At 41.1% G+C, this 14,509-nt stretch overlaps 2 protein-coding genes across 5 annotated transcripts; both read left to right on the forward strand.

Annotated features, from left to right (window-relative positions):
- Positions 1–954: 954 nt before the first annotated feature.
- Positions 955–9,371, forward strand: LOC142940059 (B-cell receptor CD22-like). Its single transcript, XM_076082944.1, has 7 exons — positions 955–1,390; positions 3,496–3,846; positions 3,962–4,174; positions 5,089–5,355; positions 5,576–5,845; positions 7,532–7,801; positions 9,055–9,371. The coding sequence occupies exons 1-7, from the start codon at positions 1,336–1,338 to the stop codon at positions 9,354–9,356; spliced, it is 1,728 nt and encodes a 575-aa protein (XP_075939059.1). The 5' UTR covers positions 955–1,335; the 3' UTR covers positions 9,357–9,371.
- Positions 9,372–9,522: 151 nt separating this feature from the next.
- Positions 9,523–11,626, forward strand: LOC142940060 (uncharacterized). Of its 4 annotated transcripts, none has more exons than XM_076082945.1 (5): positions 9,523–10,130; positions 10,259–10,340; positions 10,424–10,508; positions 11,096–11,325; positions 11,404–11,626. In XM_076082945.1, the coding sequence occupies exons 1-5, from the start codon at positions 9,761–9,763 to the stop codon at positions 11,462–11,464; spliced, it is 828 nt and encodes a 275-aa protein (XP_075939060.1). In that variant the 5' UTR covers positions 9,523–9,760; the 3' UTR covers positions 11,465–11,626. The 4 variants fall into 4 exon arrangements, with proteins under 4 accessions (XP_075939060.1, XP_075939061.1, XP_075939063.1 ...); XM_076082946.1 differs by having other exon boundaries at positions 10,262–10,340; XM_076082948.1 differs by having other exon boundaries at positions 10,262–10,340; positions 10,448–10,508.
- Positions 11,627–14,509: the final 2,883 nt, after the last annotated feature.

Raw genomic sequence — 14,509 nt, forward strand, 5'->3', positions numbered from 1 at the left:
TGCTAATTACCAAATGTTAGCCTGTTAACACAGATAAACCTGCTGAACATCAGCATAATAGCATTGTCATTGTGAGCATGTTAGCATGCTGACGCTAGCATTTAGCTTAGAGCAGAGGTCTTCAACAGGGGGTCCGCAAAATTTTTGGTTGTTTAGACTATTTTTTAATTTTATATATATATTTTTTCAAACATGAATCTGTCCATTATTTTAATAGTTCAGTTTTGTATCCATCCATCCATCCATGCAAGATAACAGGTATGTTTTTGCATGGCAGTGGCACTCTAATTTTCAATTTCCACATTTATGTTTAAAATAAAAACGTCACTTTGAATAACTTGTATGCATGATTATCATGTAATTGACAGACAATGTTGATATTGGCATTGGTATCAGTTGACAAGGTGTGTTTATACATGGCAGTAACACGGCCTCCCTACTCACTGTACCTTGCACATGTTTAATATAAAAACATGAATATATGAACCTGTGTATTATTTGAAAAGCTTAGTATTGAATGCACAATAAAGAGGTATGTTTATAGGCCCATTTTAAGCTAAAACACAATTTTTTACAATACATATAGTCGGGGGTCCCTGCTCCATCTCTCTATCAGTTTGGGGGTCCTTGGCCTGAAAAACGTTGAAGACCCCTGACTTAGAGCACCACTGTGACTCAGTGCAGCCTCACACAGCTCGTTTTATGTTGCTGGATTGTTTTATTATTAGTTTTACTTCAGATGTTCTTTTGAATTAGACCACCTCTCAAAGCTGAAACAGGAAGCTGTGACGTGCTAGATGCAGACCTCACCATATCATCAGCTCTGCACACTGATTAAAACTTCTGTGCACTTTCCTTAAGCATCACATACCATAGTGCTTTACCCGTGTCTCTATTCATGGCCCAGTTATCCAGCATCCAGCCCAGTATCCCAGTTAGACTGGAGCTGTTAATACATTTGACCTGACATGAACTATGGGAAAGAAAAAGGAGTAATTCTTCCTAAAATTGTGTCAGAGACGCACACTGACTCTCTTACTGTCATTTTTATACAACATGATTTCAAGAAGTTCATGCATCGTTTGCAAAACAACTGCAAGAATGATTTCTTTATTTCAACTTGAGGATTTTCCATCATTGGTCTGTTCATGCATACTAATAATGTGAAGAGGAAGGAAGCCAGGCCGGTTTTAAACAGCAGCGTTGAACCAACACCAGAAGACACAAGCTGACTTCAAAGACAACACCCTCCTTTTTAAAGTAGAAATGTTTGTGGTGACTTACTGACATTAAGTGTTCCTGATCTACCTGCTGATTTAACAGAGAGGAGCAGCTATGAGTTCAACAGCAGCAGCCGCTGGATTTGTTGTCTTCCTTCTCTCTGTACAAGGTACTGTACATCTACATTTATATTGTGAGGCCGTTAGTGCTCCTCAGGACAACAGAGGAAGCTGCTTTCAGTTCATAAACACATCTGATGTTATAAAATGTGGTGCAACATTGACTTTTCTTTCTTTAGATTGAAGTGTTTACAGGACGACCAACACAGAGCTGTTTTTAACAGCAGCAGCATCTCTGTACACTTGTACCTTAACATCATAAACTGTATAAACTGAAGAATCGTGCTCCATTAAAGACAGTAAAGTTGTGTTTATGTGGATGAAAGTAATGACTGTATGAACATTAACATGATCTCTCTCTGGAACTTCCTCTAATCGTTCAGCGTTTCATTCGACCACATTTAGAGGCTGTTAGCTCTCTGATAGCATATTTAATACAGGAACTATAACATGAGTGCGTATCATGTCTTTCAAGTCACACAACATACTCACTGTAGGAGTTGCAAAGTCGACAACAAAACTTAAAGTTGCACTGATGAAAGTCTTTATATAAACAATGGGTCAAAGGACTTTATGATGACAAAAGAGTTTCCTGTAGTAACAAAGCCACAGTTCAACTCAGCTCTACAGTATTTTAGTGTGTTTTAGCTCTTTGGCACACAACTCAACTGTTTTATTTAATTCTCACTGCTCTTATCAGCCATGTTCATAGCAGACTATTGTGTTGACTGTGATTATTGACTTACATTCATTAAATGTCCAGAAACACAACTCTAAATAAATGCTTGTGTTGTTCTGTATCTGCTGGTTTTGCAAATAAGGACCAAATCAACTGTAAAATAAGACAATATGTCCATGTTGTGTTTACAGCTTGTTGTGCTGCATCTCTTTGAAGTCATTTTCTGTCTCTCTGTAGTTGTTTTGTGTCTCTTTGTGGATGTTTTGCACCTTTTTGAAGTAGTTTTGTGTTTCCTTCTTTGCATTTTGAGTCTCTTTTGGTTCACGTCTCTTCAAATGACATTTTGTAGGTGAAGGCCAGAGGGTTCCCCTGACACTTACAGACCCTGGACCTGTGCCAAATTGACACATTCTTTGATGCATCCATGATTGTAGCTTTGACAAACTTTGTGTTTGAAACAAAAATAAAACACAAAACAAATGTGTGGACATACGTGCAGAGAAGCACCTGTCAATGAGGAGCCATGTAGGTGTAACATGCAGGATGTTCAGGTTATTCCCCCAGATCTTCCAACCAATTAGACTCTAGTGCAACATAGTGGTGGTAAAGAGTTTCACTTCCGTCTTCTTCTTTTTCTCTGCACTGTCACACACCTGACCTGACCACAAACAGGAAGCCAAACAAGCAAGCAGATCATTTTTTTCCACTCAGCTAATAATTAATATTCAGTATCCGCTTCTCCTCTGAGAAGAAGTGCATTAAAGTTTTGATCTATTCCTGTTTTCGTCGCTGTGCCTTCAAACATGTTTGATGTTTAACTCTTTACTTCCCTGTGATGTCTTCTCTCTATTACTCACATATATATATGTATACATATATATATATATATATGTATACATATATATATATATATATATGTATACATATATATATATATATATATGTATACATATATATATATATATATGTATACTATACATATATATATATATATATATGTATACTATACATATATGTATCACATATACTACATGATCAAATACAGACTTATCATTGGACAACATGATAATATCAACATATATTTAACCCATCAAAAATACCAAAGAAAAAATATATTAATTTGATTGAATAGTTTTTTTTTTGTTTATAGTTTTTATAGTTCATGAGTTGTTTTACCAAGTGTTCTGCATCTCTCTACAGTTTCCATTCACTCTGCAGCAGCTGACCACAGACAGAGAACCACAGAGCAAAGAAGACTCTTTATCTCATGAACTGCACCCTTCTAATATTTAAACTTCTGCTGTTTGATCTTGTTCACTGTGTTTAAGTTGACAGGTTCAATACATTGCTGTTCCTTCCAACTGCAGAGATCATGTGTACATCGTTGACTCTTTCTTTACTTCACTACTAATGAGAGTGTGTCCTCTGATGTTGCTCTGAGTCTGACTGTGGTTCCTGATGTGCTCTGTGTTTCAGTGATACAGAGTCAGGATGACTGGGGAGTGACTTACACTCCTACTGAGGTCTGTGCTGTAAAAGGATCAACAGTAGAAATACACTGCAGCTACACATACCCATCTAGAATACAGCACCATGATATCAGCAACACATTCTGGTTTAAAGAGAAAGATGGTGAACCTGTGGATCTGAGAACAGACTCTGAGTATTCAGGTCGTGTGCAGTACAGATGTTATGAGAAGAAGAAGTGCACTCTGAGACTCACAGACCTGAGAGAGAGCGACTCAGCTGAGTACAAGTTCAGGTTCACAACAAACCAACCAGATGAGAAATATACTGGTTCACCTGGAGTCACTCTGTCCGTCACAGGTAACATTTTAATTCACATGTTAATCATCTAAAAATGTTCAACATCTAGAGAACTAGAATATAAATGTTGACAGTTTAATAAAATAACATTTCTGATCCTTCTTCTCACTTCCAGGTCTCCAGGTGGAGGTGAGCAGATATTATTCTACCAGGTCGAAGCTGAAGTGTCTCAGCAGTTGTGTTCTGCCTCGTTATCCTTCCTACTTCTGGTACAAGAATGAACAGAAGATCAACACAGGATCTTCTTCTCTTTTCGTCCGCTTTGGTTCATCAGACAGCTACTCCTGTGCTGTAAGCGGATATGAGGATCAGCGTTCTCCTTCAGTGTGTAAGTTTACTCCACTGTGTCAGCCTGTGGAGGTTCAACAACATCTCATATGGCGGCACCAGACTGGCACTGTATGTGACTTTAGAGGAACCAAAAGTATGAAGCACAACATTCCTCAGGAGGTAGAGCTGTGGTCCACTAACCAGAGGGTCGGTGGTTCAATCCCTGGCCCCTCAGTCTACATGTAGAAGTGTCACACACACACTGACTCAAGAATACAATTATAATCACAGCTGTCAACACACTGAAGTCTTCTAAGTCTTAAAGTAGACACAGCTGTTTATTTATGAATTAATGGTGTTATTAAAAGAAACAAAAAGAAAAACTAGAACTAGTAGAAGAAACATAAGAAAAATAATCAGATAAACTGTCTGTTATTTGCTTTCTTTTCTTTGTGTTTTATTGGAGTTAATTAAACATGTTTAACTGAGACAGAATGGAAACTGTTCGTCATTCATCATGTTTGTGGTAATAAATCTGAAAACATGAGTGCTGCTACAATAACAGAAACTGGATAAAATAATATGATTTTCATACAGTCTGTTTAGCTGACTCAGCTGAATTATGTACAGAACATAACTAGAAGTGATCAGCCAGCTGGGTGAAGAAACAATCAATAACTCCCTACAACAGCTAGAAGTGAGAGGACAGACTCAGCTAACGACACAAGCAGCATCTAAAGAGAAGAATGTGTGGAGTTGTTGAACATTACAAATGATTAAAGGCTTCTTATTGTCAGTTTACACCAGCAGGAGTCTCACCTGAGACAGCTCCAGGATCAGCACTCTGGACAGCTGCTGTGATACATAATAGAGATAGTCTGAAACAAAGAAACTGAAATATTAATAAAAATGGTAAATATTCTATGATAACATATTATAATCTTTAAGTATGTTTATTCTTTTCTCCTCCAGATGCTCCAAAGCTTCCCTCTGTGTCAGTGAGTCCCTCTGCTGAGATAGTGGAGGGCAGTTCAGTGACTCTGACCTGTAGCAGTGATGCTAACCCAGCAGCTAACTACATCTGGTACAAGGAGGATGGAAATCGATACCCTCGTCCTCTCAGTAAAGAACCTCAGCTTGTCTTCAGCTCCATCCAGTCCTCTGACTCTGGACAGTATTACTGTAGAGCTGAGAACCTGCTGGGGAGGACGTCTGAATACATCAATGTTAATGTGAAATGTGAGTAAAATACAGGTAATAAGGAGCAGACACAATCAATCTGTCAAATTGTTTGCTCTTTATCAAAAGGAGCACTAAACATGAAGTAGAGTTTAGGCTTAAAATGTTCAACAAGAAACCTACAAACTGGTGAGTTTTAAAAAGTTAACTTTTATTAAGCCTGTGGTGTCTAAATAAAGATGATATTGATCAATTTATAATAATCTATATTCATTTCCAGATGCTCCAAAGCTTCCCTCTGTGTCAGTGAGTTCCTCTGCTGAGATAGTGGAGGGCAGTTCAGTGACTCTGACCTGTAGCAGTGATGCTAACCCAGCAGCTAACTACACCTGGTACAAGGAGGATGTAAATCCAGACCCTCCTCCTCTCAGTGGAGAACCTCAGCTTGTCTTCAGCTCCATCCAGTCCTCTGACTCTGGACAGTATTACTGTAGAGCTGAGAACCTGCTGGGGACGAAGAGATCTGAATTCATCTCTATTGATGTGAAATGTGAGTGAAATAGATTAACCGTTGGACTCGAGATCCCCCCACGGGGGGCTGTTTTAGAGTGTGCAGCATTCAGCGTGTCGTAGAAAGTATTTTTCATAAAGAAATATGATTATTGCTCCAGACATATTAAATATCGAATTAACGGGAAAAGTCCGAGCAACATCATCATACCAGCCATTGTAAACACTGCAAACACAGTTATACATGAACTAATATCATATCTGGAAGATATCTAGAAGATTTGCCACAATTTTGGCCAAAAATCGACGACCTATGCTCACTGTATGGCTCTCTCATCACGGAGCAGGATCGCACATGGCGGATGAACACATGCAGGAGGGGCACGATTCGACCTGGAAACGCACAGCGGCGTCCAAATTACTCTCTTTCAAACCGTTCAAAAGTTATGGGTATGCATGCCAACATCAGCCACAGGTCACGAGAAAAAGAATTGGGTAAAAAAACTTACGTTTTGATGGTTTTGGCGACGGAAAACGGATTTATTCCAGCCGATTTCTGCACAGCTCTGCCCGCCATGTTCTGCTGCATGTCTGTGAGTGAGATCAATGCGCTGGCGGAATGAATCACAAAATGGCAGACGATTCTGTGGGGTGGAGCAATCCATGTAGAGAGGGGGGTTCACCCAGCATTTTGCGATTTTTAGTCAGTAAACAGACCGGGATACGATCAAACACCCCTGCATGGCTCCCGTTGGACTATCCCGCATCTAAAAATGTCTCACACTAGTAAATCGGCCTTACCAGGGTCACATGGACACACATTATGAGCCATTTATTGTTATGAATGACAGATATGACACATCATAACTGCTCAAAATTATTCAAAATGGTGTCAAACTGATTTATTAGGATTATTGAACACTCTTAGTGATAAGAAAAGTGAATATATAGTTAATATGTAGTTATATAGTATATAAAATGAGTATACAGCAATGCAACAGCTGGTTCCGAAAATCATAATTTTGATTTTTATGACCATTTATGCTGGCCTTTCTTCACTCAATCGAAGTAAAATATGTTGTGGGGACATGTAACACGTGTTGTTCTATGACTGTGGTGTGATTTTAGGCTTGCAGCTGCATTATTTAAATAAAAAATGTTCAATACAAGTGCTTTTTTTCAGGCGAACCTAGAAATTTTTCAATTTGAGCTGTGCCATAAGTATATCAGTTATTAACCAGTAACATATACACAATATTTACACAATTAAACACATCTCACAAGTGTTACCAGTATTCTAGCATCAAAATTATTAAAATAGACCTTGTAGTTAGAGCTCAGGACTCTTTTGCGTATGGCTATGCAATTTTCGAGCAGAGGCCTAAAATTAGGGCTAGGGTCCTATGTTAATAAAGATAACAAACATCTTAAATCTGTCCAGTCTTTGCAGGAGAAGAGTTCACTGATCATAACTACTTTCTTCAGCTCTACTTGCTTCACATTCAGTCTGCTGTAATTCTTCTGAGCAGCTTCAGGACAGTTTAGGGTTTTATGCTGTTTTGGGATCAAGATTCAAACCGTCACACATCCATTTGTCAGAACACCTTCAAAGTCTGAAATGCTGCTACACACAGTCATTCACAGTTTATTTATTTACATTTCTTCAAATACCACTTGTGTTTCTGTGGTGAAATACTCTTAATCTCTGTTAACACGTCTCCTCCAGATGGTCCAAAGCTTCCCTCTGTGTCAGTGAGTCCCTCTGGTGAGATAGTGGAGGGCAGTTCAGTGACTCTGACCTGTAGCAGTGATGCTAACCCAGCAGCTAACTACATCTGGTACAAGGAGGATGTAAATCCAGACCCTCCTCCTCTCAGTGGAGAACCTCAGCTTGTCTTCAGCTCCATCCAGTCCTCTGACTCTGGACAGTATTACTGTAGAGCTGAGAACCTGCTGGGGACGAAGAGATCTGAATCCATCTCTATTGATGTGAAATGTGAGTGAAACAGTTTATTAAAGTACTTCTCATGTTTGTATTTGTATTTAGGTTCCAGGAAAGTTCCAGTCTGTGTGTAACGATGGCCTCTCTGTCAGATGCCTCATGTTGTCATTTACTTGAAGGTGCAATGTGTAAGATGGAGCCACATGCTGCAGAGATATGGGGCAGCTTTTCACCTCTACTACCGGGTTCATACGATCTAAATTTACAGTCATTGGTTATAAAAAATAAAGAAGAAGTAGACACAAGAGCCGGTCAAAATAACACTAATATCTTATAATCTTCATTGTAGCGTCATCCCACAATGTGAGAGGAATTTTGAGTTACATTTTGTTGTGATGCATGTGGGAGGTGTGGAGAATTTCAGTATTAGAAATATTATAAGTAGGATTAAATAACACCCCTAGTGGTGAGTAGAAGTGTCACAACAATAATAATAATGTCAAAATAGGTTAAAAAGTCACAAAATATTTACTTATGGAATGTATTATGTTTACAATATTCTTACTTGTAGAGGATATTATGTTACGGTATTTTACTCATTGAATGTATTAAACCATAGAAGTATAGTCACTAAAGGTATTAAAACACTGTATGAATAGTTTTGAGGGTCAGAAAGAGATCATTTTGAGTGAGTCTTTACAGAGGTGCAGCAGAGAACAGAGGGATGGACAACTGACCACCAGGACCTGAGGAGGAGTCCGGACGACTTCAACCAAACACTGAGATGATAACTGCCCCAAGCCAGGAGGGGCTATTGAATTTCGGCCAATCACAGAGGCTGATACTGGACATTTAAACTTTCGGACAGAGACTTTTAAATATAGGCTTAGTTCCAGAGGGTTTTTGCCAGAGTTCGCGCCGTTACCACTCTGGGTAGTTTACCAGCTGGGCTGGGCTATTTAGTGGGCCTTGTGAGAACTCTGCCCTGGGGACATATTGATATCGATAGAGTAATTCAGTTTGCAACTGTTCTAGCTTCTCTTGTTTATTAAATACTTTTTGATTGTTAACCGGATCCAGTTCATTTTTGGTGCGACTGGAAAGTCCAGCGGTCTGGGTCTCCCCTGAAAACATCTAACCCTAACAAATGCCACAGAAACGGACCACGAAGAGGAAACGTGTTTCATGTTCAGGTCTATTAGTGGTTACTGTAGCTTTCTTTAGATTTCTACGTTCACATATTAACCACAGTACAATAACTGGCCTCTACACAAAGATTCATAAGTTGTCTCTCTTTTCTCCTCCAGATGCTCCAAAGCTTCCCTCTGTGTCAGTGAGTCCCTCTGCTGAGATAGTGGAGGGCAGTTCAGTGACTCTGACCTGTAGCAGTGATGCTAACCCAGCAGCTAACTACACCTGGTACAAGGAGAACCAAACACGTCCTCATGGAGAAGGAGGCATCTATCGTTTCCCCTCCATCAGCTCTGAGGACAGAGGGATCTACTACTGCAAGTCTGAGAATAAACATGGATGGATTGACTCTTCATCTCTAGTTATAGATGTCCAGTGTGAGTACAAACATCAGAATATTAATACTTACCACTCATAGCTGATTATGAGACAAGGGGCCCCTGACCTCAGACATGCAGTAGGACCCAACACCTCTCCTGAACAGGAGCAAGACACACCGACTCTATACTTGTTTAGTGTCTTTGTTGTCGCTTTATGTTTCTTTGTATTCATTTAGTGTCTCTTTATGTTTCCATTATACACCAACAATAACTTCCAGAACCACGAGGGAGTAGACTACTGCAGCAACAAGCTGCCTCAGCCTGTGAGGTCAAAACCTGTTTTACCTTTCAGGAGAAACATCTGATCTGAGCGCTAAATGATTCCTGCAAGATGTTTAAAAGATTTACCAGCAGCTTCAGGAGATTTTAGAGTTTTATGCAGTTTTGAGTCCCAGATTCAAATATCACACATCCATTTGTGAGACCACCTTCAAAGTCTGAAATGCTGCTACACACAGCCATTCACATGTTATTTTTACCTTATATTTCTTCAAATACAACTTGTGTTTTTGTAGTAACAAACTTAATCTCTGTTAACACGTCTCCTCCAGATGCTCCAAAGCTTCCCTCTGTGTCAGTGAGTCCCTCTGCTGAGATAGTGGAGGGCAGTTCAGTGACTCTGACCTGTAGCAGTGATGCTAACCCAGCAGCTAACTACATCTGGTACAAGGAGGATGAAGACTCACCAAAAGCTTCAGGACAGATCTTCATCATCACTGACTTCAGAGCTGAACACAGTGGAAATTATTACTGTGAAGCCCAGAACATGAGAGGACGTAGTAACTCCACCTTATATCTGACTGTTGTATCAGGTAAATAATGTGTTTCACTTCATGAATCTCTTTACAACAGATTTTACTTGGTGTTGTAAGAAGACCCTCACACATGCTTGTCCTTTATTCCGCTCATCAATCGTCAGTATTTCCTTTTGATTTTCCAGCAGCATGGAAATCAGCAGTCGTGGGGACAATCACTGCTGTTCTCCCGGCTATCGTGCTCCTCGCCGTCTTCCTGTGGATTAGGTGAGCGATTCTGTGGCACTATGATTGTGTTCATCAATGCATCTAAAATATTGTTCCCAAAATCTAGCAGCTCATCCTTTCAGTGGCTTGCTTGTCCTCCTTTCCAGGAGAAAGAAGTCCTTCACACAGCAGTCTAATGGTGGAGAGAGACCCGCCAACATAGCACAGGTGAGAAAAGAAGAGTTCAAGTGTGTGAGTGCAAAAAGAAAACGTCTGTGAATTCTGTGAACATTCAACATCACATTCCACTCCAATGCATGTTCAAAGTATGTGTTTCTTTTATGTGAAACTTCTGTTTGTTTTTGCTGTTTTGTTTCAAGTCTGTTGTTTTTTCTTCATGTAAAACGTTCTCTGCTGCCGTCTAAAAGAGAAGCTTAATTATCATTCGTCTTTATTGAAGAACGACTAAACACCCAAACTATTTCTTTCAGTTGAACATTGGTATCCAGTGATGTTGATGGACTCAAATTGGTATTTTAGTGCAAACTTTCTGAAGTCTACATATTCTACATAAATATGCACGGTGACTTCCCTCTACTGGGGGAAACCTGGCTATTGCAGTTGAATATTGCTATTAGCTGATCAGCAGCCAGGTGACGGATATGGATGCATTATTTTGTGCCGAGCGATACTGAAAAACCCGGATAATTGAAGAACAGCCTCCTCAAGTCCATCAGGTATTTTACCGTGAGGTAATTTTGTGCAAAAGAATAATAACAAACGTAGTTATGCTCGAGTTGTGTTTATCCCGTCAGCTAAACATGGATCTAGTGTATGACGTCACGTCTGCTCCAGCACCGAGACAACCAGCAGAACACCTCCACTACTCCAGCATCCACTTCACCCAGAACCAGGAAGAGGCCCTCTACTCTAACATCAGGCCCGCTCAGCCCTACAGACAAACCGAGGAGGAGGACGAGGAGGAGGACGAGGAGGAGGTCGAATACACTGATATCAAAACTGACAATGCCAGTAGCTCCCCGCGGTGAGCTGCACAGTTTATGATTATATTTAAATACACATTGGGTTAGAAACTTGTAATGTTTTAATTCTCCGTTCACAGAACAAGACGTCAAGAAGACGAGGAATATTCATCTGCTCTGTACAGCACAGTCAACAAATGAACACAACATGGATCTGTTATTTATTAACAGGGTTTTCATTCATTTAGAAAAACAAAAAAAGAAACATGGAGTTTATTAAATACTTGTTTGTGTGGTCAGTGTTTCTGTTTGGGTTGCTTGACCCAAATTACATGAAGGCTAAATAATAAAAAGTGTTTTTCATTTCTTTGTTATAATTTGGGTGAACTGAGCCTTTAACTCACAACAATATATCAGCATGCTACAATACATCATTCATGTGTATTGAGAGGATAGAATACACTTAAAATACAGTCAACTTTTTAAGCATCAATGCAGCTCAACATCAAACATTCTTAGATATCCGTGACAGTACTTGCAGCCGTTACTTCTGTGGTGAGAGGAGCTGTGCGCAGGTGAGAGGGAGCGACAGGTGAGTGTTGCACCTGAGATGATGAAAGCACGTGACTGCGCCTGTGGGTGGGAGGGGCTGTGTGTTTGTTTGTGTGTGTGAACGCCAACTAAGCTAACTGTATATTTTGCGCTCGTTACCGGAGGGTCGGTAAACCGGCTGTGGACGGTGGAGACGCACAGGCGGCGGGTTGTTGTGCTGAGGAGGTTCGTGGTACCGGGGATGGAGGAGTACCGATGGCCGCTCTCCAGACTGTTCACGATGGTCTCCTGCTGCACGCGGAGACGCCGGACCAGCGCCTCGAGCTCGGACCCGCGGGGGAGGCTCGCGACTGAATATTTAGTTTGCATGCCTACAGATGACGATATGTGGTTCTTTCCACGCAGACTGTCCAGACGGTGCGCACCAAGAAACGGACACGAGTTTTAACCAACAACAACAAACAACAGTGTAACAGAGTTCTAGTCTTGTGGATGATTTCTCCAGAGGTGATTTATTATGAAGTCGTATTGCAGTGGGCAGGAATGATCTCCTGTATCTGTCCTTGTGACAGCGGATCAGTCTGTTGGAGAAAGTGCTCCACTGTCACTGCAGTAGGTGGTGGAGAGGGTGGTCCGGGTTATCCAATATGGATAATAATGATAACACCACATGGATTTTGCAGTGTGTTGAATTTTAAAATGGTTCTTATGTTCATGGTCACATAACAGTTGATTAAAAAATATTATATTATCTGGTTCCATTGCTACACTGGAACCAGATATATCATACATAGTAATGTCTTTTGTTCCATATATTGTGTGTAAACATTTCATCACATCAGACCACATTGATAGCTCAGATTTACTTGTGTTCTAATGCAGGGATGCACCGATACCAGTATTCATGTATCGATGTACTTGTGATGTACTTGTGATGTACTTGTGTACTACTCTGATACCACTAAGGCAACATGACATTAACCTCTCGTCTGTTGAGCCTCATCAGCTACTCAGCTGCAACGATACCCAAATGCACCAACAGGTTATGTTAGGGCCGGGTGGTAATTTAATATAATAATTGATTGTCTTTAAAATATATATCAACAAACATCTATCAAACAATTACAAGCATACTACCTAAAAGCAACAAACAATGGTGTGTGTGTGTGTAGGAGGGGGGTGTGGGGGGGGGGGTTCAACCTTGACCTCTAGGTTCCTGAGAGCAGTCTCTAGAAGACGTTTATTAGTTCAGATTGTGTCATTGTTGTTATTGTCACATTTCAGTTTCATCATCTTTACATGGATGTTCTCTACGGCTGACTACCAAGGTGGAGTGCTGTTGGTTCAGAAACGGAGCGCACCGATGATGCACGTCCACGGTGTGGCTGCTTCTGAAGGTTCTATCCACTGTTTCTACGGTGGCAAGTTTACGTACATTAGTCAACTATAACTGCCCACATGATCACATCTCAGCCGCACTTTATGCAGGATGCAGGTTCTTTGAATACTTAACAATGTTGGGTGCAACACTTTTTTGCCATGTAAACTATTGATGACCTCATTGCTGCTGGTGCGTTGTCTTTACAATTTGTGTCGGCATGTCTGTTTGGTAACTGTGCACAGGGAGTGTAAGAGGGAATGATGGCAGGAAATAAGGTGTATTTACAGGAGACTATTTGCTCAACACTAATATTTCTTTGTAACGTCTCTGTGTGTGTTTACTGTTTTCCTGCAGACGTCCAGCAGCTGTTGGTGGTTAAAGAAGAAGTTCCCCCTGAGCAGCAGGAGTGGAGCTCCAGTCTGGACCAGGAGGACCCAGAGCCCCCACACATTAAAGAGGAACAGGAGGACCCAGAACCCCCACACATTAAAGAGGAACAGGAGGACCCAGAGCCCCCACACATTAAAGAGGAACAGGAGGACCCAGAGCCCCCACACATTAAAGAGGAACAGGAGGACCAAGAGCCCCCACACATTAAAGAGGAACAGGAGGACCCAGAGCCCCCACACATTAAAGAAGAACAGGAGGACCAAGAGCCCCCACACATTAAAGAGGAACAGGAGGACCCAGAGCCCCCACACATTAAAGAGGAACAGGAGGACCAAGAGCCCCCACACATTAAAGAGGAACAGGAGGACCAAGAGCCCCCACACAATAAAGAGGAACAGGAGGACCAAGAGCCCCCACATATTAAAGAGGAACAGGAGGACCAAGAGCCCCCACATATTAAAGAGGAACAGGAGGACCAAGAGCCCCCACATATTAAAGAGGAACAGGAGGACCCAGAGCCCCCACACATTAAAGAGGAACAGGAGGACCAAGAGCCCCCACACATTAAAGAGGAACAGGAGGATTTCTGTACCAGTCAGGAGGGAGAGCAGCTTCAAGGGCTGGAGGAGGCTGATGTCAAGTTCTCATTCACTCCTCTGAAGATGATGAAGAGGAAGCTCAGTCCTCACAGCTTCATCAAAGACAAACTGAACAGATGGAAACAGATGCTGATGGAGAGGACTGTGGAGGACCAGAACAAGACAGGAACTCGGATCCAGATATACATCCAGAACCAGATACTGATGAGAAGACTGTAGACTATTCTGACACTGATGGCAGTGATGATTGGAAGGAGACCAGAGAACCTCAGTCAGGTTTAAACTCTTTGAAACCTGATGAAGTCCATGTCAGTGATTCGAGAT

This window comes from Anarhichas minor, unplaced genomic scaffold (assembly GCF_050575085.1).
Source record: "Anarhichas minor isolate MPS153535 unplaced genomic scaffold, ASM5057508v1 ptg000114l, whole genome shotgun sequence".
NCBI classification, from domain to species: Eukaryota; Metazoa; Chordata; class Actinopteri; order Perciformes; family Anarhichadidae; genus Anarhichas; species Anarhichas minor.

Bases quoted from the DNA above. Each gene is read 5' to 3' on its own strand.
- LOC142940059 (XM_076082944.1), top strand. From the start codon at position 1,336: ATGAGTTCAACAGCAGCAGCCGCTGGATTTGTTGTCTTCCTTCTCTCT. The intron at 4,175-5,088 runs GTAAGTTTACTC...TTTCTCCTCCAG, and splicing joins TCAGCGTTCTCCTTCAGTGT to ATGCTCCAAAGCTTCCCTCT. The intron at 7,802-9,054 runs GTGAGTGAAACA...TTTCTCCTCCAG, and splicing joins CATCTCTATTGATGTGAAAT to ATGCTCCAAAGCTTCCCTCT.
- LOC142940060 (XM_076082945.1), top strand. From the start codon at position 9,761: ATGCTGCTACACACAGCCATTCACATGTTATTTTTACCTTATATTTCT. The intron at 10,341-10,423 runs GTGAGCGATTCT...TCATCCTTTCAG, and splicing joins GCCGTCTTCCTGTGGATTAG to TGGCTTGCTTGTCCTCCTTT. The intron at 11,326-11,403 runs GTGAGCTGCACA...CTCCGTTCACAG, and splicing joins AATGCCAGTAGCTCCCCGCG to AACAAGACGTCAAGAAGACG.